The following is a 27,362-nucleotide window of genomic DNA, read 5'->3' on the forward strand; positions in this document are numbered from 1 at the left end:
CAAAATGCTAAAAAAGTTTATTGTTTTACCATTTTAAAAACACTATGCAGCACAAATCAGCTTTACTGTGTCAACAATATTAGAACTGGGCAATATTATACTTTTTTAAAGCATCCTAGGGTTAGGAGCATGCTGGCCCCTAGAGCTTGTTTTATAAATAATTGCCTTATTTTACTATCTAGTGCTGATAGTCCTCCAGTGCCTTCCCACAGTTCCCCTCAAAGGGTAGAAAAGTTATCCCACAATTGACAGGCATTGCGTACCCCTTGGTTCTTTGTGCTGAGATGCTCTAGGATTCTTTCCCTGTCAACTGTGGGAGAACTTGTGTATTTTTTTGCAGGGAAACTATGGGAAGGCATTGGAGGACTATCAGCATTTAAATGATTTTGCCTATGTCCTCATTGCAAAATAGGCAGGCTCCAACCTCAGCTTTAACCCCCGACACCTGAGTAAGCTAACCTAGGCTTAAAGCACCTCCAAACCCAGGTCAGAAGTTTTTCTGTATGGATGGCAGGGAGGGGTAAGGCTAAAACCTAAGTAAGAGCCTCAGTTAACGGTGTAGCGTAGACACCATGTGTGCAAGAACATGTTACCCTCCACTGATTGGCTATGCTAAAAAAGATACCCTATGAGTGTTTCTGTAGGTGACAGCTAACAGAGATCTTTGTTTTAGCTTAAGTGGTAGTAGCCTCATACTTTTGGAGCTAAAGTAACAGAGCTTTTATCTCAGCTGAATAGGTCTATGAAGTTTTATATTAGCGAGCGGAGAATATTGCCATTTTTAAGGTTCCAATCACAGTCCAATTTTAAGGCAGATTTAATCTTCCTTGTAAGAACCACTTCCTCTCCCTATTGCCCATCTCCCTATCCCCCAAGAAAGATAGAAATCTTTATGCTTTCAAATAATTAGGGTTAAGGCTCACTGGCAACTGGAATGTTTTTTGAACATTTTGATTAAACTGAGTAAGTATCTTTTGAGATTAAAACATTTTAAAGTGTCACCAGTTTGAAAATTTTGCATATTCTAATGTTTCTCTCTATCCTTAGATTAGCTCAATGCAATCACATTACACCACAAGATTTGAATTATAAACTGAACATAGATTTTAACATTGGTTTAGACAAGAGGCAGTTTTCAAAAGCAAAAACAGTAAAATGCGTAAGAAATTTCCATTACTTGTTCACTTGTCATGATTCTGTCAGTGAAACTGAGGAAAAAAAATATCACAGTGACTGAGAATATTTTCACCATGGAGCTCTGAATTGGCCAAGGCTACTTTCCAGAGTTAAAGGAAAGGTCAGGATCTGGTTTAATGATTCTCCTTCCTGCATGATCCACCCTTTGGTCTAGGGTGAAATGTGGTACAGGTCCATTTTCCTGACTGAGGAACTGAGTAGTCTCATTTTTTTATTATGCTGTAGCCCCCTTATACTGTACTGGTATATAATTCTCTGTTATACCAAGGACCCTTTTTGCTGCTTTGGCAGAAACAATCCCCTGAGAATATACCCTACATAAAAGAGCCTCACCAGCTGGCACAGACGATGCCAGGCCTGCTCTAATCCACTCCTAAGCTCCCCCGCCTCCCCACAAACACAAAACCACCACCACCTGCAAAGAGTACTGGGAACATTTATTTATTTATTTAGCGTGTGCAACCAGGTACCTTGGGAACACGTTTCTATATTTATAAGGCTATTCTCTGCTTCCCAGGTTCCACAGGGGACCTAGGGCAGCAGATCAAACACTAGAGCAGCCCACGGTAAATGTGTGTGCTTTTGTCAGATGTGCTTTGAATGAGGCAGGGCTTTGCAGAAGCCATTAAACTTGGACAGCACCACTAATTCCTTTAATTTAATAATCTGTCCAATCCCATTTATTTAAAAGTTTAAAAATGCTGTCTTACATTTGGCTACATTTTAAAAATAATTAAAGTTTCTGGGTGATATCAGAGGACTTGGCTATCACATCACTTATCAAAACGAAGCACTTAAAACTGAATAAACAACGATATCATTAATGTTACATTGCCCACAAAATAAACACATTATTCATATGGTGCCAGCAGATTTCAAAACCACCTTAACTCTGACTCAGAATCAGTACTGTTCTTTCTCCCAAAACATGAAGCACCATACAAAAACTTTTTGAAAAAAGAAACCTAACAATAGGGGTAGATTCTCAGCTGGGATAAATCATCTTAGCTCGTTGATTTTAATGGTGCTAAACTGATTTAGCCAGAGGAGAATCTGGCCCTATAGATGTTCAAATTAATTATACAGATTTTACTAATGTCACTCAGTAACCCTTTTTTAAACAAAGAATTTAAAGACAGTTCACACAACTTATGGAGAATCTTTTTGTAGGAAATGTTGTCTTTTATTTCGGTTCTACAGATGAGGCCTCCCCATGCCCTTCTCCCCCAGTTACCCATGACACAAATAAAGAAAGTGAAGTGTCTGTCCTTTATAACTAAGCAGACACATATCATTATAAGCGTGTCTGCTTTGAGGAAACCTATTTTTGCCTGCCCCTTATAACTGCGTCCATACTACGCCGAGTGCACTCTTCTACTTTGGGTTGCATTTTTAAATGAAATTCATGGTCAAAATTATGACAAATGAATTGCAGTTGCTAGTAAGGTCTCTCTAAGGAAATTCTACTGAACTGAGCCTGGCTGCCAAAAAGATCCTAATTGGCTCTTATTAATACCATCAACAATTCATGATTTGAGTTAGTAAAATGAACAAATGGCTGATAATTTTCTTTCCGAGAAGGCACATATTAAATTCAGTAACTTTGTAATGATAGCACAAACCTAAGTTAAATCACCTTTTACCACATTCAGTTATTGTTTCCTGTATTCTTAGGATAACGGGGAAAACTTCAATTAGTCATAATGATTTCCTGTCCCTCTATTTCCTCTTTTGGAATGCAAACAGTCAAATTACAGTCCTTATGATCAATCAAGGTATAATAGATGTGATGGGACTTTTGAAAGTCACAGTTCATCTTTCTGCTTCAGGATGATTTTCCTCACAAGCTCAGTGATGTAAGGTTTTATCTCTTCAATAGTGACAGTTGAGTCCCAAGCCTTTACTACTTTCCCATTAGGGGCTATCAGGTACTTCCAGAAGTTCCAGGTTGGTTCTTCTCCTGTGGATTCTGTGAAGGAAAAAAAAATACAAACAGAAGAGAAAACCACACGAACCAGTTCCTGACATTTTAGTATGATGATGTGTTAATTAGCGCCTTAAGGAAAGAAAGTACATAACATCAAGGGGAAAACATTAGGTTGATTATCAGGAAGGATTTCCTGACAGGGAGATATATTAGACTGTGGAGTAGTCTACCGTGGGAACTAGTAGAAGCCCAATCCATAAGACATATAGACAGGAGAAAGCACCAGAAAATATAAGGAATACTTGTGGCACCTTAGAGACTAACAAATTTATTTGAGCATAAGCTTTCGTGAGCTGAGCTGTAGCTCAGAAAAGCTTATGCTCAAATAAATTTGTTAGTCTCTAAGGTGCCACAAGTACCCCTTTTCTTTTTGCGAATACAGACTAACACGGCTGCTACTCTGAAACCAGAAAATATACCATTTGGAATAATCATGCACTGGCAGGGAGATGAACTTAGGAACAGCCATATTAGAGCAGACTAATGGCTCATCTAGTCCAGTAGGCTATCTCCGATAGTAGCCATTACCAGATGCTTCAGAGGAATGTTTCAAGAAACTCTGCAGTAGGAAATAACGGAATAACCTACCCCGAGGAGAAGTTTCTTCCTAACCCTCATTAGTTAGAGATTGGGTTATTCTCTGAATGACCTAACAGGTTTTCCCATAGCTCTAACCTCTATGATTCTATTTTATGAAATGAAAAAGTTCAGGAATGCATTTTAGAATAAGGGCAGGAGTTTCTGCCCATAAATATGAGGTCATAAGATAGGAGCACAGAATGTGCAGGTCCAGAGCTATACAAGCTTCATCTGGGACAAGGTTACATCTCTTGCCACTTCTGGGCCAAACCCCCATGTGGAATCAGACAGATTGCCAAGGTGCATGTGACAAGGTGTACCAGGCCCTTTTCTGGGGCACAGCTGGAGACCTCATGGTCCTTCCACGCTCTGCCCCAGAAAAGGAGAAGGGAAGCAGCCAATCGGAACACAGCAGGCTCAGATAAAGGGAGCTGCAGGGGCTGTATGCAGTGCTGTCCCGGACTAGGACCAGAGGAGTAAGGAAGGGTATTCCTTGCTAGAACTCAAGTGAGACACAAAAGATGGGTTCTAGTGGAAATGGCATTTGGTGAGGCAGGAGAAGAGTAGAGAACTTCAGCACTGAGGTAAAGGTGAAGAGGAAAGGGCTATGTGGGAAGCAGCCTGGGGAATAGCAGCAGCAACTACTGAAGGAAGCGAAGCAGTGTGTAGCTGCCATTTGTAGGGTCCCTGGGTTGGGACCTAGACAGTGGACAGGCCTGGATCCTGCCACTGGCAACGTGGCCAATGCCCTGAGAAGGGGGCATATTTTGTTTAGTAGCCCAAGCCCAGGGATGGAACTTAAAGGACTCAAGAATGGCTGAAGACCCCGCAGAGGGCCAACCATTTGTTGAACTTTATTACTCCTGTCCCCTGGAAGGGAGCTGAACTTGAAGGAGTGACCCATATGGGGCAATAAGAACTGTTATGGCAAAGAGTCTCCAGGGAGAAAGCCCCAGAGGTACTGCTCTATACCAGGGCAGGCATGGTCTTAAAGCCAGCCTAGAAGGGGCTGAGGACTGAGCACAGAGACATGGCTAAAGATTTTAACAAGGGCAAAGGGACAGGCCCTGTTTGGACCTCTTATCCTGGAAGGGGTTTGTTAATGCACATTGACTGTATGTCACTTGGTCAGAGAGCTGGACTAGTGAAGACCCACCTGATGAGGTTAACTGCTGAAAAGAGGTGGTGGGAGCAGAGAGGGAAAGTGCAGGTTTGCACACAACCGACAGGAGGCACTAATGAGAGGTGAGTGTTTCCTGTCACACTGCACTGCCAGGCTGATGCTGGTGACTGACCTTTCACGTTGCAGTGGTGACTGTACCACTCTCACAGCCTCATGCTACATGTGGAGCATTGGGGAAGGATGAGATTTGCAATCTGCATGTGATATGCTAGTGGCAGCTGAGACGTTATTGACATGAACTGTGACCGTATAGATCATTGTTGTAACCAAGGTTCTACAGTTGCACCAAATCTTGTACAAAGGAGGTCAAGTAAGGTGTCTATGGAAAGGTTGTAATTTGCTGGTTATGATTATGCTGTCTGTATGCGTGTATCATTTTTGTATTTGAGGTTATGAATATTGGCTATGTACTTGTATCTCAATGTGTTTGTTTCTAAGTAGCATCAGTGAAACATTTGGTCAGCTTCTTGAGAAAGGACTATTCTGAGTCAGTGCCCAATCAAGAAATACTTAACTGACAATGGACTTTGGGAGACGCCAATCCACATCTGAGCTTTCCTGGGAATGTTCAAACTAACATGTAAACAATGGCGTTGGCCTGCAAAAAGCTGAATCCATGGACATGTGATTTGCCCAGATGGCTACAAACTCCATCTAGTTGCTGTGATTTTGCACAGAAGAACAAAAGGGGTTTCCGCCCACACGAGAGAATATAAAAGGCCCTGGAAGCCTCTCTATTTTTTCTTCAGCTGGCTCAAGAGATGGCCTCTCCACCCCAAAGAGATGCCTGAAAGAAACTGGGACAAACGGGTGTATGAGTGATTGCAGGTTCCAGGCCATAAACTACAACGTTGGTCTGAAAAGGATTGGGCCCAAACTAGGAAGGCGTCTAGTCTGTGAAAAAAGCTTATTGGAACATTTCTGAGGGTGAGATTTACCTATATTCAGTTTCTCAATGTATTAGGCTTAGACTGGTGTGTTCTGCTTTATTTTGCTTGGTAACTTACTTTGTTCTGTCTGTTATTATTTGGAACCACTTAAATCCTACTTTTTATACTTAATAAACTCACTTTTGTTTATTATTTAACTCAGAGTAAGTGATTAATACCTGGGGGAGAAAACAGCTGTGCATATCTCTCTATCCATGTTATAGAGGGTGGGCCATTTATGAGTTTACCCTGTATAAGCTTTATACAGAGTAAAATGGATTTATTTGGGGTTTAGGCTCCCAGAAAGACTGAATACTAGGTGCTGGAAAAGTCCCTATTAACTGAGAAGCCCCTGGGCTAAGTGGATCTTAGTTTCTGTGAACTGCAGGGATGTGTGGCCCAACCTCCTGGTCTGTACTGAAGCTGACTGGTGTGACTAGCTCAGCAAAATAGAGTGGAGGGAAGCCTTTTCTGGCAGAGGGGTTTGTTCTCAGTGGTATCCCAGCACATCTAGTGACTGTCTTGAGGGAGTTTCTGTGACCCAACCCATCACAGCAGCTATCCTACCTGGTGAACCAGAACTGGAAGAGTGTGAAGTGACCTTGGAGTCTTTTTGCTTTCCTCTGCAGCGTGTGGGTGTGGGTCTCTTACCGGGATTACCTGGCTAGATCTCAATCATGCCCTTGTCACTGCTGGGGACTCAGGCATTGGTGCACCTTGGTCCCTCCTATTCTCTGCCTGTGGTACATAATAGTCTAGTCTCCTGGAGTTGTACTACTCTGGTCTAATTTTAGTTGTTGGGTTTAGTTTGTGGATGCTGGTTGGAGTTGGTGGCCTGTGATGTACAGGAGGTCAGACTAGATGCTCTGGTGGTCCCTTCTGGCCTTAAACTCTACAAAAAGAGCATGGGGAAGCTTCACCTGCAGGAATGTCAGCTCTGGAAGATTGCATGTAGCTGCCAAAAGTAGTACAAACAACTGTGCTGTAAGTCCCTGGGAGAGTGTGGAAGGAACACTGTTGCTGGGTAGAGGAGGTGAGACTCAGTGTGCTGTCATGTGATGGTGGGTTTGATTAGATTTATCTCATTTCCTAAAAAATTGGATGAAGATTCCAATTTCAGTTCAGTATATGAATGGTGTTTGGAGCATTCAACCAATGCAAAAAAATATAGTCTTTAGATAAGAATAACCTGATTTATTGAAGGCTTCTTAGCTGTCTGCCAGGAACCAACAAAAACTCCCAAAGACTCCTGTCCTAGCATGCATTGGTTCTTGTACAAATAGCTGGATGGGTTTTACAATTTGGTTGTTCCATATTCCTGGTGAGGAACATGGAAGGAATTTTTCCAGAAAATCACTATCAGCACCTGGTTGCACTGTTTTGTGAGTGAATGCAAAGCTTGTGAAAGTGAGGGGTTTGGTTGGATACTGAGGACCTTTTGCCTCCTCTTACCCTACAGTTCTGCTAATGCATCTGATCAAATCTGGCCTGATGTGCCCTGACACGAATGCTCTGGAGGAATGGTTGCTAAGTGGAGAAAACCAGGCACAAGTGCCCACGTTCATGACCCTATGATCAGGTACAGAGGGAATGTATTACACTCCCATGTACACAAACTTTGTATTTCTAGACATTCTGAATCCCTATTTGGATAGGCATTAGATAGGATTATTTAATAAATGTGTATGTGAAATAATTATAACAGGCGCATTTGCTATCATGAACACTATAAATAATCCTTATAAAAGTCTTGCCAGATCAGATGAATTCAATGCCAGCGACTTACCTCCTTAAATATAGCTTCTCTAGATATTACTCACCAATTAAATATTTGAAGGCAGCATTAGCACCAGCACCTGTGACGGCAGTTTTGCTGAACATAGGAAAGGAGGCACCATAAGTCTTTCGGGCAAAGCTCTCAATTTCTTTGTTACTGTCTGGTTCTTGCTGCCCAAATTGATTACATGGGAATGCCAGCACATTAAAATGATGCGGGCCAAGGTCTCTCTGTAATTGTTGTAGAGCTTTGTAGTGGCTATCTGTAAATCCACACTCACTTGCAACATTGACGACCAGAGATACCTAAACACAAGAGATTAAAACACACTGCATATCTCCGTTTGGCATGAGCTTCCCCCAAGGAGGTTTGACTGCAGATCATTCTCAGCAGAATAAAAATATCCAGGTTGAGAATCTTCAGTGAACTGGGATTGAGCATCTTGCTACTGTTTGAAACTGTTTCAAATTCTTTTGGTTATTTAGGGAGACTTAGTTTTTAATATTCACTTTATTGAAGTCAGATGTAGCATCCATGCTGAGAAAATACATTCTAAATTCCTTGGGGGTATTAATTCTGTTTTCAGAAAAACCAGCATCTCCTCTGTCCTGTCTCCTTGGCATTTTCTAAACATTCATTATAGTATAAACAATCCAGCACATGTAAAGAAATGACTGTTCAGATGAGGTTGTTTGGTGCATATTAATTATTGTAGGTCTTTCAAATGTTTTTAGATGTGCAACATCTTCCCTCTCACAGCACTGATGCTGAATCAACTGATGCACTTAAGGCTAGAGGGGCCATCATGATAATGTAGCTTGACCAACATAACATGGGACATTAAACTTCACTCTGTGATTACTGCATCAAGCCCACTAACTTGTGGTTATCTTTCAGAAAGCCATCCAGTCTCAATTAAAGACTCCAAGTGGTGGAGAATTTACCACTTCCCTTGGGAAGCTGCCTCAGTAGTTAAGTAGCCTTAAAAATGTGAATCCTTTTTCCAGTTGGAATTTTTCTGACTTCATCTTCCATCATCCTTGAGCTTCTGGACTATTGTATTACACATAATTACATTGTTATAAATGTACATTCTGTGGGCTACAACACTTCTCCCACATGCCACTGCCTTTGGAGCCCTGCTGTTGGGAGGATGTGCAGCATAGTAGGGCTTCACTTGAACAATAGCACAGCCTCAAGCTGTAATCATTGTTAAGCAGATTCTGCAAAGGATCCATGGTGGGGACCTTCCCCAGGCCTGATGTACCTTACACATAGTGCTCTACAGACAGATCCCTAACATCAGGAAGCACCCTCCACAGAATCTGGAGACAGAGCAAGATAGTGGTGCCTGTCCCCAAACCTCAGTAGAGCCACATCCAATGGTGCACCTGCAGGAGTGAGGAGGGGAGAAATGAGGCCATGTGGGAAGCATTCCCTCACTCTGTGTGTGTGTGTGTGTGTACACAGATCTCAAATATGCCAGTCGTAGAGGTAAAGAGAATATCGTGGCCCACTGAAATGAAGCTCTTACACCCTTTTTACATGTTTGAATAAGAAAGTTTGATCCTGCTCCCATTGACATGAACAGGAGTCTCACCATTGACTACCCTAGTTTGGGATTGGGGTTCAAAGTTAGGACGTGTGGAGCCAGAGTCAGTCTGGGTGTAAGCAGATCCAACTCTGCTGAAATCAGCTGAGTCACACATCTCTACACCGACCATGGCCACATCTGCCCATGGAGCTAAATTCTTCTCTTAATCCCACTGATTTCCATGGGGCTACTGAAAGCAGAATTTGTGCATGTGTTTCTTTCATGATCTGTACATGAACTCAGACTTCATGTATTTTTGTTAAATGATTTGAGTTCTCAAAACAGCCCTAAAATTCCAAATAATAGTGGAAGTTGTTATTAATGCGGGCTCCAAATATGCTTTGAAGATTTTTAAAAATATTTAATCCTTACAAAACATTCAGGAGATCTTAGGGTATTCTTGCAGCTGCTACAAGGGAGAACTGCAACTCGCTTCCTAAAATAACCCTCCTCTAATGTTTTCTTTGGAGGCAATTAAAACCAATTGCCATAGATCTTTCGGATGTTCTAATAATTAATTACAATATTCTGCACTTATGCAGTGCTGCATGTTATCTGCATAGTGCTACAAACTTTTTCCCTTTAAATAGCACTTTATAAATGTTAACCAATTAAATTCACCAGTTAGAATAATTAGAGAAGTTTCTTCTCAACCCGAAAATTTAATTCAAGTATATTGTAGAAAAGAGTTAGGATTCTAGCCCAAATCCTATTAGGCTTACACCTGTGCACCCCTACTGAACTCAGTGGGGCCATACAATTAATCTACCCTGATTTATATCCTGTATCTTTGAACCAAAGAGCTCAAAGTGTTGCACAAATTAATGTATCAAGTTTTACATGACCACTGTGAGATTGCGAACAGTGATTCTGACCTATGTAACAGAAAAAGGGAGTCTGAGGCACAGACTGGGGGCAGGTCTATATACTTAAGTGAAGCACTTAAGTGAAGCCACTCCTATGCTGATAGGAGAGAGCTCTCCCATAGGTGTAGTTAATCCACCTCCCTGTAAGGTGGTAGTTATGTCATGTGGATGAGCAGAGGGTTTCAGGGCTGTCAACCCAGCACCTTTCCTGAGCACTAAAAATTCACTCAGAGCCTTTCCTCCCCCTGCTATAAAATTCACAATGAAATATCATAGGCCAATCAATAAAGCACATCAAAACTTGGTTTAGTTGAAAGGGAAAAATAAAATATGATTGCAGATTGTACAATAAATATAGGGCAACAAATTCTTAGCCACCAAGAATTCATGGATGCCATTATATTGGACACTGTGGCCATTCAGAACTTCACAGCAGGAGAGAACCCAAGTTCTCCTGCACCAAAAGCACAGGCCCCATTCACTTGAGGGAGAACACCTTTAGCTGTTCTAAGGTTAAGGTCTAAAGCAGTAGTCCCCAAACTGTGGGGCGTGCCCTCTGGGGGAGGGAGGGTACAGCGGAATGTTTGGGGGACATGGTGGGGCCCAGGCCAGCCCCCACAAGGGGTGTGGAGGTAGCCCCAACTCTGCCCCAGCTGTGCTCCTGGTTCTGGCTCCGGGCTGCAGCTCTGGTCTTGGACCCCAGCCCTGACCACAGCCCCACTCCCAGCTGCAAACCCGGCCATGACCGTGGCCCTGTTCCCAGCTGTGGTTCGAGGGGAGTGTGTGTGGGGACGAGCTGGACGAGCACAAGTCCATGGGACCGGATGCGCTGCATCCAAGAGTGCTAAAGGAGTTGGTGGATGTGATTGCAGAGCTATTGGCCGTTATCTTTGAAAATTCATGGCGATCGGGGGAAGTCTCGGATGACTGGAAAAAGGCTAATGTAATGCCCATCTTTAAAAAAGGGAAGAAGGAGGATCCTGGGAACTACAGGCCAGTCAGCCTCACCTCAGTCCCTGGAAAAATCGTGGAGCAGGTCCTCAAGGAATCAATTCTGAAGCACTTAGAAGAGAGGAAAGTGATCAGGAATAGTCAGCATGGATTCACCAAGGGCAAGTCATGCCTGACTAATCTAATTGCCTTCTATGACGAGATAACTGGCTCTGTGGATGAAGGGAAAGCAGTGGACATGTTGTTCCTTGACTTTAGCAAAGCTTTTGACTCAGTCTCCCACAGTATTCTTGCCAGTAAGTTAAAGAAGTATGGGCTGGATGAATGGACTATAAGGTGGATAGAAAGTTGGCTAGATTGTCGGGCTCAACGGGTGGTGATCAATGGCTCCATGTCTAGTTGGCAGCCGGTGTCAAGTGGAGTGCCCCAGGGGTCGGTCCTGGGGCCCGTTTTGTTCAATATCTTCATAAATGATCTGGAGGATGGTGTGGATTGCATCCTCTGCAAGTTTGCAGATGACACTAAACTGGGAGGAGAGGTAGATACGCCGGAGGGTAGGGATAGGATACAGAGTGCCCGAGACATATTAGAGGATTGGGCCAAAAGAAATCTGATGAGGTTCAACAAGGACAAGTGCAGAGTCCTGCACTTAGGACGGAAGAATCCCATGCACCGCTACAGACTAGGGACCGAATGGCTAGGCAGCAGTTCTGCAGAAAAGGACCTAGGGGTTACAGTGGACGAGAAGTTGGATATGAGTCAACAATGTGCCCTTGCTGCCAAGAAGGCCAATGGCATTTTGGGATGTATAAGTAGGGGCATTGCCAGCAGATTGAGGGACGTGATCATTCCCCTCTATTCAACATTGGTGAGGCCTCATCTGGAGTACTGTGTCCAGTTTTGGGCCCCACACTACAAGAAGGATGTGGAAAAATTGGAAAACGTCCAGTGGAGGGCAACAAAAATGATTAGGGGACTGGAACACATGACTTATGAGGGGAGGCTGAGGGAACTGGGATTGTTTAGTCTGCGGAAGAGAAGAATGAGGGGGGATTTGATAGGTGCTTTCAACTACCTGAAAGGGGGTTCCAAAGAGGATGGATCTAGACTGTTCTCAGTGGTAGCAGATGACAGAACGAGAAGTAATGGTCTCAAGTTGCAGTGGAGGAGGTTTAGGTTGGATATTAGGAAAAACTTTTTCACTAGGAGGGTGGTGAAACACTGGAATGCGTTACCTAGGGAGGTGGTGGAATCTCCTTCCTTAGAAGTTTTTAAGGTCAGGCTTGAGAAAGCCCTGGCTGGGATGATTTAGTTGGGGATTGGTCCTGCTTTGAGTAGGGGGTTGGACTAGATGACCTCCTGAGGTTCCTTCCAACCCTTATATTCTATGATTCTGTGGGGGGTGGGGGGAGGTAGGGGTAAAGGAGCACAAGATAAAAAGTTCTGGGACCCCTGGTCTATAGCCTGCAGTTGGGCAGTTCTAATTGCACCTAATAGAGGGCAACGATGCACATACACAGTATAACTGATCACAATACAGTATTTAAAACTGGTCTCTACATCCTCCCTTAGTTTTCTCTCAGAAAAACAAACCCATAAAGCAAAAGTTGATTTTAATAATCCTTAATGGTTTATTGTGACAACAAGGCACAATCTAGGGAATCTCTATGCACTGGCATACAAAGTATGTTCTGGTGCCATCTAGCTAACTTTCAGGGTATCAACATATAGATACAGACTGAATGAACATGGTCTACTTGCTTTTTGATGCTCATTAAAAAAAATGATGTATTAAATTTGTGTCTGAACTCTGTAGAGGAGAATTGTATGTCTCCTGCTCTGTGGTTTTACCCACATTCTGCCATGTTTTGTGTTATTGCAGTCTCTGATGACGACCCAGCATATGTTGTTTGATTTAAGGACACTTTTACTGCAAATTTGACAAAACCCAAAGAAGGTCCCAATATGAGATTTCTAAAGATAGCAGCAGCACTCGACCCAGGGTTTAAGAATCTGCAGTGCCTTCCAAAATCTGAGGGACGAGGTGTGGAACATGGTGTCAAAGTCTTAAAAGAGCAACACTCTGATGCGGAAATTTCAGAACTCGAACCACCAAAAAAGAAAACCAGCCTTCTGTTGGTGGCATCTGACTCAGCTGATGAAAATGAATGTGTGTCTATTTGCACTGCTTTGGGCAGAACCCATCATCAGCACAGAAGCATGTCCTCTGGAACGGTGGTTGAAGTATGAAGGGGCATATGAATGTTTAGCATATCTGGCACATAAATACCTTGCAATGCTGGCTACAACAGTGCCATGCGAATGCCTGTTCTCACTTTCAGGTACAGTAATATTGTAAATAAGAAGCAGGCAGCATGATCTCCTGTAAACAAGTTTGTTTACATTTGTCTTGGCAATTGGCTGAACAAGAAGTAGGACTGAGTAGGACTTATAGGCTCTAAAGTTTTACTTTGTTTTTGAGTGCAGTTACATTAAAAAAAAATCTACATTTTTAAGTGGCACTTTAACAGTAAAGAGACTGCACTACAGTACTTGTATGAGGTGAATTGAAAAATACCACTATTGTTTGTTTTTTGCAGTACATGTATTTGTAATCAAATATAAAGTGAGCACTATGCATTTTGTGTAGTAATTAAAATCAATATATTTGAAAATGTAGAAAAAAATCCAAAAATATTTAAATGGTATTCTATTGTTTAACAGTGCGACTAACAGAGGAAGTAAAAAAAACCCACCCAGGGTCTGTGCCAATCTGACCAGGGGAGAAATTCCTTCCCAACCCCAAATATGATGATCAGTTAGACCAGGGGTCTCAAACATGAGTTATTTCCTGCGGCCTGCCATAGGCGCTGCGTCCACCGGCAGCCAAGCTCCCCTCACCCCTGGCCCCCCCTCCCCAAGCGCTCCGTGTCCCCGCTCCTCTGCCTACCTCCCAGCGCTTCCTGCCGCCAAACAGCTGTTTGGTGGCACTTAGGACTTTCCAGGAGGCAGGGGGGAGGAGCTGGGACATGGTGTGCTCAGGGGAGGAGGTGGAGAAGAGGCGGGACCAGGCCAGGGATTTGGGGAAGGGGTTGGAATAGGGGCAGGGAGCGGGCAGGGTTGGGGCGGGGTCTTTGGGGAAGGGGTTGGAATGGGAGCAGAGATGGGGTGGGAAGAGGCGGGGCAGGAGCAGGGCCTCATGGAAGGGGTGGAGTGGGGGCAATACTGGGGGTGGGACGGGTGACTTTAACCAAAGTAATTCTAAAAGTAAATCTAAAAGTAAATGCGTGAGGTGCATTCCTGAGTGTTTATATTTTATTAAAACCCCTCTTCGCATTAAAGTTTTAAAAAAGTTAATACGTTGACTTTTAATAGCATACTATATTACTCTTCATTTTTTTCATTTTTGAGTATACTTTTATATCGTTGTATGAAAAGGTTTCAGTGATGCGACCCTCAGGCCAATGTACTAGTCCTCATATGGCCCTTGTGGTGATTTGAGTTTGAGATCCCTGAGTTAGACCCTGAGCAAGTGGGCAAGACCCACCAGGAAGATACCTGGGAAAGAATTCTCTGTAGTAACTCAGAGCCCTCGCTATCTACTGTCCTGTCTCTAGCAGTTGGCGATGGGCCACACGCTATTGTAGGCAGTCCTGTCATACCATCCCCTCCATAAACTTATAAAGCTCAGTCTTGAGGCCAGTTAGGTTTTTTGCCCCCAGTGCTCCTCTTGGGAGGCTCCTCCAGAACTTTACTCCTCTGATGGTTTGAAACCTTCACCTAATTTCAAACCTAAACTTGTTGATGGCCAGTTTATAGCCATTTGTTCTGGGGTCCACATTGGTGTTTACCTTAAATAACTCCTCTCCCTTCCTGGTATTTTTCCGTCTGATGTATTTATAGAAAGCAATCCTATCTCCCCTCAGTTTTTGGTTAGGCTAAACAAGCCAAGCTCTTTGAGTCTTCTCTCATAAGGTAGGTTTTCCATTCCTCATATCATCCTAGTAGCCCTTCTCTCCACCTGTTCCAGTTTGAATTCATCTTTCTTAAACATGGGAGACCAGAACTGCACACAGTACTCCAGATGAGGTATCACCAGTGCCTTGTATAATGGTACTAACACTTCCCTGTCTCTACTGGAAATACCTCACCTGATTCACCCCAAGATCACGTTAGCCTTTTTCACAGCCGCATCACATTGATAGCTCATAGTCATCCTCTGATCAACCAATACACCCACGACTTTCTCCTCCTCTGTCATTTCCAACTGAGAAGTCCCCAGCTTATAGCAAAAATTCTTGTTGTTAGTCCCTAAATGCATGACTTTGCACTATTAAATTTCATCCCATTTCTATTACTCCAGTTTACAAGGTTATCCAGATCTTCTTGTATGGTGTTCTGGTCCTCCTCCATATTGGCAATACTCCCAACTTTGTGTCATCTGCAAATGTTATTAGCACATGCCCACTTTTTGTGCCAAGGTCAGTAATAAAAACGTTAAATAAGATTGGTCCCAAGACGGATCCCTGAGGAACTCCACTAGTAACCTCCCTCCAGCCTGACAGTTCACCTTTCAGTATGACCTGTTGCAGTCTCCCCTTTAATCAGATACTTTCCCACCTTTCAGTTCTCATATTAATCCCCATCTTCCCCAGTTTAACTAATAATTTCTCATGTGGAACTGTATCAAATACCTTACTGACTGATTAGACGGATTAGATCTGTGGCATTTCTTTTGTCTAAAAAATCAGTTATCTTCTCAAAGAAAGATATTAATAACTTTGTTACTACTTCTTGAATACAACAATTGAAACAATTGTAGAAAAATCTACAATTAGTTTCTATCATTTAGGCTACTTACTTTTTGTAGTTCACGAACCTTGGAACAGATCATTTAACTTTAGGAAACATCATAACAGCCCTTTCTTATCTTAAATCACATGTTAATCACTCTGTTAATAAACAAAATTCTGAGACTTCCTGCCTCAGGGGTGCAAGCTGGGAGCAGTCTCCTGTCTCCTCTGCAGAACTCTTTACACTGAACACTATATTGAACACTTAAAGATGATAATGTCATCGTGGAGAAACTAAATGAATTCTTTGCTTCAGTCTTCACGGCTGAGGATGTTAGGAAGATTCCCAAACCTGAGCCGTCTTTTGTAGGTGACAAATCTGAGGAATTGTCACAGATTGAAGTGACACTAGAGGAGGTTTTGGAATTAATTGAGAAACTTAACATTAACAAGTCACCGGGACCAGATGGCATTCACCCAAGAGTTCTGAAAGAACTCAAATGTGAAATTGTGGAACTATTAACTATGGTTTGTAACCTGTCCTTTAAATCAGCTATACCCAGTGACTGGAAGATAGCTAATGTAACGCCAATATTTAAGAAGGGCTCTAGAGGTGATCCTGGCAATTACAGACTCATAAGTCTAATGTCAGTACCGGGCAAATTAGTTGAAACAACAGTAAAGAATAAAATTGTCAGACACATAGAAGAACATAAATTGTTGTGCAAAAGTCAACATGGTTTCTGTAAAGGGAGATCATGTCTTACTATTCTATTAGAGTTCTTTGAGGGAGTCAACAAACATGTGGACAAGGGGGATCCACGGGACATAGTGTACTTAGATTTCCAGAAAGCTTTTGACAAGGTCCCTCACCAAAGGCTCTTATGTAAATTGTCATGGGATAAGAGTGAAGATCCTTTCATGGACTGAGAACTGGTTAAAAGACAGGGAACAAAGGGTAGGAATAAATGGTAAATTTTCAGAAAGGGGAGGGGTAACTAGTGGTGTTCCCCAAGGGTCAGTCCTAGGACCAATCCTATTCAACTATTCATAAATGATCTGGAGAAAGGGGTAAACAGCGAGGTGGCAAAGTTTGCAGATGATACTAAACTGCTCAAGATAGTTAAGACCAAAGCAGACTGTGAAGAACTTCAAAAAGATCTCACAAAACTAAGTGATTGGGCAACAAAATGGCAAATGAAATTTAATGTGGATAAATGTAAAGTGATGCAAATTGGGAAAAATAACCCCAATTATACATACAATATGATAGGGGCTAATTTAGCTACAACTAATCAGGAGAAAGATCTTGGAGTCATCGTCGATAGTTCTCTGAAGACGTCCACGCAGTGTGCAGTGGCAGTCAAAAAAGCAAACAGGATGTTAGGAATCATTAAAAAAGGGATAGAGAATAAGATGGAGAATATCTTATTGCCCTTATATAAATCCATGGTACGCCCACATCTTGAATACTGTGTACATATGTGGTCCCCTCATCTCAAAAAAGATATATACTGGCATTAGAAAAGGTTCAGAAAAGGGCAACTAAAATGATTAGGAGTTTGGAACGGGTCCCATATGAGGAGAGATTAAAGAGGCTAGCCCTTTTCAGCTTGGAAAAGAGGAGACTAAGGGGGGGATACGATAGAGGTATATAAAATCATGAGTGGTGTGGAGAAAGTGAATAAGGAAAAGTTATTTACTTGTTCCCATACTATAAGAACTAGGGGCCACCAAATGAAATTAATGGGTAGCAGGTTTAAAACAAATAAAAGGAAGTTCTTCTTCACTCAGCGCACAGTCAACCTGTGGAACTCCTTGCCTGAGGAGGTTGTGAAGGCTAGGACTATAACAGGGTTTAAAAGAGAACTGGATAAATTCATGGAGGTTAAGTCCAGTAATGACTATTAGCCAGGATGAGTAAGGAATGGTGTCCCTAGCCTCTGTTTGTCAGAGGGTGGAGATGGATGGCAGGAGAGAGATCACTTGATCATTACCTGTTAGGTTCCTCCCTCTGGGGAACCTGGCATTGGCCACTGTTGGTAGACAGGATACTGGGCTTGATGGACCTTTGATCTGACCCAGAATGGCCATTCTTATGTTCTTATATATTGTATCATATATATTGTACTATATATTGTGTTGAACACTAAACTGCCTGCCTGAGGCTTGCAGTTTGCAATGCCCCTCTGATGCCCCACCCAAAATCCATCTGGGGTTGATAAACAATTTATTCCAGGTGGCTACAGAGGAATAAAAATGTATAGAATTCTATGGGTATGTGAAGAAACGTGAAAGATGACCTGCAAAGAAAAAATACTTGTCATTTTTGCTTGATTATAATATACAGTATTTGTAAAGAAGGCCTGAAAGAATTTTGTCAATAAAAATGTGATTTTTTTAACATCTATTTAACTTCAATGACTTAACATTTTGGAGAAAGAAGTCTTTGCTAGCACAACAACTCCTTCAAATAACATGAGAGTGCTCACAATGCACATTTTGAGACCTTCCAGAGGATCTCCCACAAAACTAGGATTGTGAGATTTGAGGTAATAAAACAAGCAGACAAAAAAAAAATTAAAAATAGAAACCCTTTCATGCCTTCTTTAAGCATTATAAAGGAGCAAAAAAGGCACAAAACTATTTTTTTAAAATTATTAGCAGGTCATCTTTAAGTGGTTCTATTCTGCATTACAGAAGATTAAACAAGTTGATCTGTTTGCAGCATGTTACAATTTTCTGTATAAATAAGTCACTTTACTTTTTGTCTCACTTGTGCACTCAAATTTTAATTATTTAAGCCATTCATTATTTAGTAAAACATGTGAGTTTAATGTAGGCTTTCTTTTCTCTTACCCTGTCCTGGAACTTTGAATGTGAGTCAAGTGCACCATCTAGTGTACAGTGCAAACAATTAATCCTTGACTTTTCCAAAAATATTTTCATAAAGCTGCAACTTGCATTAGCCTTTGCTGGACCTTACAATACTAGACTTTCCTTCTTTTACTTAGAAATTCCAAGCATTCTAATCTTAAATTCAATATTGCAAAAAATATTACATACTGGTGTAAGTCATTTACACAGTATGGCTCTCTAGTGGATGGATCATAGAGAGGTTTATTAATCTACTACTGGCTTCAAGTTAACAGATGTGGAATTTTTAGCTGGGGCAGCAGAGCCTTGTATAAATCACAGGTCTTGGGTTATATACCCAACAATGACCTATCCAGAAACGACAAATTACACTGGTTTGCAGACTCATTATCCAAAAAATCCAGTGCTTTGTACAGTAATTAAATATTTTTACTTTATTTCTACACATAATACTAAATTCTCAGACTGCAGAGAGATCTGATTCATGCAGAACACCTAATGTTATCCCCAGCAGTAGAATAATACTTTGTATTTGAATACTGCCTTTCATTCACGATTCTCAAAACATTTTACTACCATTAATTAGTTTAGCTAAGTATACTATTGTGAGGCTTATGTATAAGAGGTAGGTAAGTGCTATAATACCTGGATGTGTATACTGAGGTATTGATGAGGCTAAAATTACACAGCAGAGAAGTGGAAGAGAGGGGACCAGAACCAAGAAGTGCTGACTTCTACATATGTGTAGTAGCCATTAAAAAACAGTGCCTCCCAGTTTCTGCTGAGTACAGTGACAATGAAACCAATAAGAAAAGGAGTACTGGTGGCACCTTAGAGACTAACCAATTTATTTGAGCATAAGCTTTCGTGAGCTACAGCTCACTTCATCGGATGCATTCAGTGGAAAATACAGTGAGGAGATTTATATACACACAGAACATGAAACAATGGGTGTTATCATACACACTGTAAGGAGAGTGATCACTTAAGAAGAGCTATTACCAGCAGGAGAGTGGGAGGGCCGGGGGGAGCGGGGAAAGAAAACTTTTTGTAGTGATAATCAAGGTGGGCCATTTCCAGTAGTTAACAAGAATGTGTGAGGAACAGTGGGCGAGGGGAGGGGGGAATAAACATGGGGAAATCGTCTGAGGAACGGGGGGGCGGGGGGGAATAAAAACTATTTCCCCATGTTTATCCCCCCCGCCCCCCCCGCACTGTTCCTCAGACATTCTTGTTAACTGCTGGAAATGGCCCACCTTGATTATCACTACAAAAGGTTCCCCCCCCCCCCAGCTCTCCTGCTGGTAATAGCTCATCTTAAGTTATCACTCTCCTTACAGTGTGTATGATAACACCCATTGTTTCATGTTCTGTGTGTATATAAATCTCCTCACTGTATTTTCCACTGAATGCATCCGATGAAGTGAGCTGTAGCTCACGAAAGCTTATGCTCAAATAAATTGGTTAGTCTCTAAGGTGCCACGGCTGCTACTCTGAAAAATGAAACCAATAAAACCTTTAAAATAAAATATGAGCTTTCCTTGTTTACCTCAAGATACAAATTTCCTTATTTTCTGATAGCTCTTTATGATTGGCTCACTGCACTTCATATCTAATATAGGTAGATCATATAATGCTTCTGTTTTATCCTAGATCTGAAGAAGAGCTCTGTGAAAGCTTGTGTCTCTCATCAACAGAAATTGCACCAGTAAAAGATATTACCTCACCCACTTTCTCTCTCAATGTCACAGATAAAGCAGAAGTAGGTTGCTTTGAGATGAAACAGACAAAAAAAGCTGGCATTTCATCTCCTTGGCTGATTCTCTTATAGCACTTCTTCACTGCCTAGGCCTTGTTTCTATGCACTTAGATGACTATATGGCAGAAATATCTAGCACTTATGTAATACATTTCAATGGTATCTGTCAAAGTGCTTTACAACAGAGGATAAATATCATCATTCATGGGGGAAACTGAGGCACGGAGAAGTGAAGTGAACTTGACCAATGTCACCAAGCAGGTCATTAGCCGAACGGACAATAGAACCCAGTTCTCCTAGTTAGCCTAAATCCAATCCATTGTACTATTCTGTGAAGGGAGACACATTAAGACCACATGTGGTCTTAAGAACGCAGATAACCGGCACTCTGTGAAAGCAGTAAAAGAGACATTCTCAGGAACATCTCTCACATCTCCTGGGCTAAAAATACTTTATTTATTTAAGGCAACCGGGACAAGATGGACCACAAGTTAACCCAACAGATTCCTAAGAAATACTGGGCCAAAGTCATCCTATGTGTAAACCCATTAGTCCTACTAACCATTTATAATGTATCTCCACCATTGCTTTGGCCTGGATGGAATGTTACACTTGTTCATGCATGTGAGATGCATGTCACACTGTAGTGGCTACAACCCACAGAGACTACTTGCCCTAACATTCCTACAGTAAAGAGGAGCCCTCCTTCTGCTCAAGTGGTCAGATCCTCTGTTTTTGGAGCAGGGGGTTCTGGGTTTTATCCCCGTGGATGACTACAAGGTCCTTGGGGCCACAGTTTATGGTGCGACAGACTCTAACCATGGAATCATTACCTACCTCTGAAAGAGAGTGCATGTGGATGTGTCACTAATGCCCAGCCACAGCAAGAGGATGGGAGATAAGGGAGATTTTCTTGTTCTAATCTCATTTAAATATTTGCATATGAGTAGTCAAGTTTCAGTTGGATTGAGAAGGGTGAGGCCCCCTACATGTGAGTCTCTGCTGTTCCACTCAGAATGGGGGTCTCCACTTTCATGGCATCCTTTCCTCCTGGCCTTCTCACAAGGAGCCCATGAAGGGCTCTCATGGGTGTAAGAACCACACTGAGGAACTGGATGGTCTTGTGGTGGGTGAGTGCTGGTCAAGGTGGGGACAGCTGAGACCAAGAAGGAAAGATGATGCTTCCCCAGTACTTCTCTGTGGTGAGGAGCCCTCCATTATGGGAGATCACGGGATTGGTCACCCCTAGAGAAAGTGCTAACTACTTAGCTACAATGAAGCTACAAACCCAGAGGTGGAGCAGGGGCATGAGATATGGGAATGGGCCCTGCAGCTCATTCTGCAGTGGGGCAAATACCCTCTGTCCCTTGATAGAATGATTTGTGCGGAGTAACTTTGGAGAAAGAAAAGGAGTACTTGTGGCACCTTAGAGACTAACCAATTTATTTGAGCATAAGCTTTCGTGAGCTACAGCTCACTTCATCGGATGCATTCAGCGGAAAATACAGTGGGGAGATTTATATAAATACATAAATTATATAAATTATATAAAATACAGTAGGGAGATATAAATCTCCCCACTGTATTTTCCACTGAATGCATCCGATGAAGTGAACTGTAGCTCACGAAAGGTTATGCTCAAGTAAATTTGTTAATCTCTAAGGTGCCACAAGTCCTCCTTTTCTTTTTGCGAATACAGACTAACACGGCTGCTACTCTGAAACCTAACTTTGGAGAGTTTTCCTCCTCAACTTCCCCCCAGGAGATTCTGGCTCTGCAAAACTGAAGCTGAAGAAGGTATTTGTTCCTTCAAAAGCTAGAGCTGCCACAGGTGCCCTGTAGACAAGATGTGCTCCAGTCAGAGCATTTATTGACTCTTGACAGACCCATTGGAAGAAATTATGGGAACAAACTATTGAAAAAAAGCCAACTATTGTATAATAACAAGCAATTTGATGGTATCCCATATATATTATGTCCATCTGGGAGAGACACCACATTATATATTTACACATTGTTACATATATATACTTAGACAAACTACACTTAGACAAACATTAATGTTTGTGCAGCATTTAGCAAGTTGTGGGTACTCCTGGAAACAAACAAATACCTGTGTGTGCAATGGATAAAATTCTCCTCTATGTTGCAGGCCAACGTGAGGCCTATGTACCACTTAAGTGCAATCTGAATTGGTGGTTGGGTGGGTTGGGAGCTTTGGTCAAACTGGATCTGGGCCTCATTTAGTCGAAATCTACCAAGGAGCTTCCCTTTTGAGCTTAGATATTTTTAACTCTTTTCCCACAATCCCCAACTTCAGCTCTCATTCCTACTGGCAAAAGTACAAGGATCACATATAAGTAGCACAATGACATAGAATGGAGTATGCAAGAATGCCCTTAAGTGACCACAATCCTTGCATGAAACCATGTGCAATCGATTCTTGTGTGCCAGGCATTTTCTCTGCAACAACAGTTTAGTAAATATTAAACTGGAAATATACATACTTTTAACAGCGAGGATAATTAACCATCGGTATAGATTATCAAAGGATGTGGTACATTATTTATCACTTGGAGTCTTTAAATCAAGAAACTCCCTGAAAAAGCACAAGAACAAATCTGCACAGACACACCCCTGGAACTCTGACCAGGGGTATTCTATCTGCTACCCAAGATCCATAAACCTGGAAATCCTGGACGCCCCATCATCTCAGGCATTGGCACCCTGACAGCAGGATTGTCTGGCTATGGAGACTCCCTCCTCAGGCCCCTATGCTACCAGCACTTCCAGCTATCTTCGAGACACCATGGACTTCCTGAGGAAACTACAATCCATCGGTGATCTTCCTGAAAACACCATCCTGGCCACTATGGATATAGAAGCCCTCTACACCAACATTCCACACAAAGATGGACTACAAGCTGTCAGGAACAGTATCCCCGATAATGTCATGGCAAACCTGGTGGCTGAACTTTGTCCTCACCGATAACTATTTTACATTTGGGGACCATGTATACCTTCAAATCAGTGGCACTGCTATGGATACCCGCATGGCCCCACAGTATGCCAACATTTTTATGGCTGACTTAGAACAACGCTTCCTCAGCTCTCGTCCCCTAATGCCCCTACTCTACTTGCGCTACATTGATGACATCTTCATCATCTGGATCCATGGAAAAGAAGCCCTTGAGGAATTCCACCATGATTTCAACAATTTCCATCCCACCATCAACCTCAGCCTGAACCAGTCCACACAAGAGATCCACTTCCTGGACACTACGGTGCTAATAAGTGATGGTCACATAAACACCACCCTATACCGGAAACCTACTGACCGCTATGCCTTCCTACATGCCTCCAGCTTTCATCCAGACCACACCACACAATCCATTGTCTACAGCCAAGCTTTACGATACAACCGCATCTGCTCCAACCCCTCAGACAGAGACAAACACCTACAGGATCTCTATCAAGCGTTTTTACTACAATACCCACCTGCTGAAGTGAAGAAACAGATTGACAGAGCCAGAAGAGTGCCCAGAAGTTACCTGCTACAGGATAGGCCCAACAAAGAAAATAACGGAGCGCCACTAGCCATCACCTTCAGCCCCCAACTAAAACCTCTCCAACACATCATCAAGGATCTACAACCTATCCTGAAGGACAACCCATCACTCTCACAGATCTTGGGAGACAGGCCAGTCCTTGCTTACGGACAGCCCTCCAACGTGAGGCAGATACTCACCAGCAACCACACACCACACAACAGAACCACTAACCCAGGAACCTAGCCTTGCAACAAGGCCCGTTGCCAACCGTGTCCACATATCTATTCAGGGGACACCATCATAGGGCCTAATCAACTCAGCCACACTATCAGAGACTCGTTCACCTGCACGTCTACCAATGTGATGAATGCCATCGTGTGCCAGCGGTGCCCCTCTGCCGTGTGCATTGGCCGAGCTGGGCAGTCTCTGCGTGGAGGGATGAATGGACAGAAATCAGACGTCAAGAATTATAACATTCAAAAACGAGTCAGAGAACACTTCAATCTCTTTGGTCACTCGATTACAGACCTAAAAGTGGCAATTCTTCAACAAAAAAACTTCATAAACAGACTCCAAGGAGAGACTGCTGAATTGGAATTAATTTGCAAACTGGATACAATTAACTTAGGCTTGAATAAAGACTGGGAGTGGATGGGTCATTACACAAAGTAAAACTATTTCCCCATGTTTATTCCTCCCCCCCACCCGCTGTTCCTCAGACGTTCTTGTCAACTGCTGGAAATGGCCCACCTTGATTATCACTACAAAAGGTCCGTCCCCTTCTTCCCCCCCCCGCTCTCCTGCTGGTAATAGCTCACCTTACCTGATCACTCTCCTTACAGTGTGTATGGTAACACCCATTGTTTCATGTTCTCTGTGTATATGAATCTCCCCACTGTATTTTCCACTGAATGCATCCGATGAAGTGAACTGTAGCTCACGAAAGCTTATGCTCAAATAAATCTGTTAGTCTCTAAGGTGCCACAAGTCCTCCTTTTCTTTTTGCGGATACAGACTAACACGGCTGTTACTCTGAAACTTATCTTTTTAAAAGATATGCTCTTGTTCAACCAGAAGATATTACACTAGATGCAGTAATCACCAGGTGAAATCTACAGTCTGTATTATGTAGGACAGACTAGATTATCCTAACAGGCCCTTCTGGCCATAAACACTTACAAAAAAGCACTATGAAATTTGGACAATACATCTCCACTAGATGGGGCACTGGAGTGGGAGTCAGGAGACCCTGGTTCTGTTCCTGGAGTTCTAACCACTGACTTGCTTTGTTACCTTGGACCAGTCTCTTTAACTCTGTCCCATAGTTACACAATACAGTACCCATATTGAGTGTTTATGGTCCCACATTAGATTAAACTTATTTTAAAGGTAGATTAGTATATTTGGTTTGTTCATAATAGCTTCCTTATGAAAGCACTATAGGGCAGAGTTAAAATATTTGGGTACTTTCACTGTGCATTTTCATTTCTTAACATGTGTGGATTATTTTTTAAAGTTTAACTTAACTCTGAATTTTCTGGGTTTCTAATTTGCTTATTTTTGGAATAATTACAACGTTCTTGTTATTTTTTTTCACTCTGAAATTACTGATATTTACTCTCAATCTTAACTTCAGTTTAACATTTTTTTTTGTCTGGAAATTTCCTTGTTTTCTTACTTTATTAATATTTTCATATATGAACACTAAACAAGAAACTAAAGAAAATGCTATCATGACATCTTTAATGAGTTAAAGACCGTAGCATCAACCTTAGGTCCTCCTCGCCAATTTTAACTTTTACGGCCAAATTCACAAGTACAGTCCAGCTGCCTTGTGCCACAAATAAGATAGAGCATACTGGCAAGTAAAGCCCGGTTTACAGTTGCTTTTCTCTCCACCATTCTAGCATGAAGAACCAGCCCTGATTTGCCTCAGTTTCTAAATGCATATGCTGACTAAGTTATTTCTTAACCTTTGAATATACATAATTGTGATAAATTTCCTTATGACTATCGTAATCACATTTCAAGAACTTGAGAAAAAGCGTACAGCTTTTGGGGAGACAATTTCATTTAGAAAAAAGAAAAGGAGTACTTGTGGCACCTTAGAGAGTAACCAATTTATTTGAGCATAAGCTTTCGTGAGCTACAGCTCACTTCATACTCCTTTTCTTTTTGCGAATACAGACTAACACGGCTGTTGACTCTGAAAAAAGTTTCATTTAGGACTCCCTCAGTAATATGTCAGTAAAATTTAAATTAATTGTTTTTAAACAGATCTGCTGTCTTGCCCCTTTCCTCACACTATCTTTAATGTCTATAATTTAATTGTAGATTAATATCATAATTTGCTTTATGTTCTCAGTTTCGTTTATTGATTATTATGGTGCATTACTTGTTATACTTCTTAAACACCATCCTCGTTTTTCCCTTCTGCCTTAAACAATATCAGCAAAAGTCAAGTCTTTCAAATGGGGAAATATCTTGAAATACAGATTTTTGCTTTAAAATGCCACATGCTTCCAATCATGGAGAAATGTTTTCATGATTAATCATAGACATAATAGAGTACTATGTATAGTGAATGAACGGCAAGCAACCCCGTGTGCCACGTATACAGAGCAGCCTGCCCAAGAACAGAGTCACACACACAGGGGTTAGATAGCAAACGTTTTATTAAAAGACTGGAGAAACCTATGGAACGATATCAAAGTAGACATGCAAGCAATACTCCAGATCCGTTACACAAAATGCACAAATGAGACACTATAAACGTGCATGCATGCAAATTAATGTACAATCTCTGGATCCCCACTCCCTTATGCAAGCATGCAAAGATGGGCTGGTTAGTTATAGTCTGCATGAGAGCAGCTGCTAATCTCCCTGCAAACTTACCGAGCCTCTGTATTTCTCCAGAGAGACTAGTTTGCCCCTGATGTTTACCAGTTTAAATGTATAAAAATCGTTCTCTTTCTGCTGCGAGGCGGCGAATGCTAAGAAAAACAGCGCGGCTACAGCAAGGAGCATGGCTAGAGGGATGAGAAAAACTCTGAAGAAGGAGGAGGAAGCCCTGTGCTCCACACTGCCCTCAGGATCTAGCATGCTGCAAGACAGCTGAGCATAGTGCTGCATAGACCACTTGCACAAATCACACAGCACTGCCGGAAAGAAAGAGCTGTTGCAAAAGGGCTTGCAACACTGGCTCTCTCAAGATCTGGGAGCGTGACTGTGTCACACAATGCTCCGAGGGTATGCAATTTCCAGGAATGTTGGGGGATAAAAATATTTCACAAAAAAATTATTGTGTGGTGTAATAGTA

General features: G+C 42.1%; 1 protein-coding gene across 1 annotated transcript; it reads right to left on the reverse strand.

Moving 5' to 3' along the window:
* Positions 1-27,362, reverse strand: GPX7 (glutathione peroxidase 7). The gene is made up of 3 exons (XM_007062172.4): positions 26,939-27,362; positions 7,696-7,957; positions 1-3,166 (listed from the first exon to the last, which is right to left on the reverse strand). Exons 1-3 carry the CDS (start codon positions 27,173-27,175, stop codon positions 3,003-3,005), a joined length of 663 nt encoding a protein of 220 aa, XP_007062234.2. The 5' UTR covers positions 27,176-27,362; the 3' UTR covers positions 1-3,002.

This window comes from Chelonia mydas, chromosome 8 (genome assembly GCF_015237465.2).
Source record: "Chelonia mydas isolate rCheMyd1 chromosome 8, rCheMyd1.pri.v2, whole genome shotgun sequence".
Classification (NCBI taxonomy): domain Eukaryota; kingdom Metazoa; phylum Chordata; order Testudines; family Cheloniidae; genus Chelonia; species Chelonia mydas.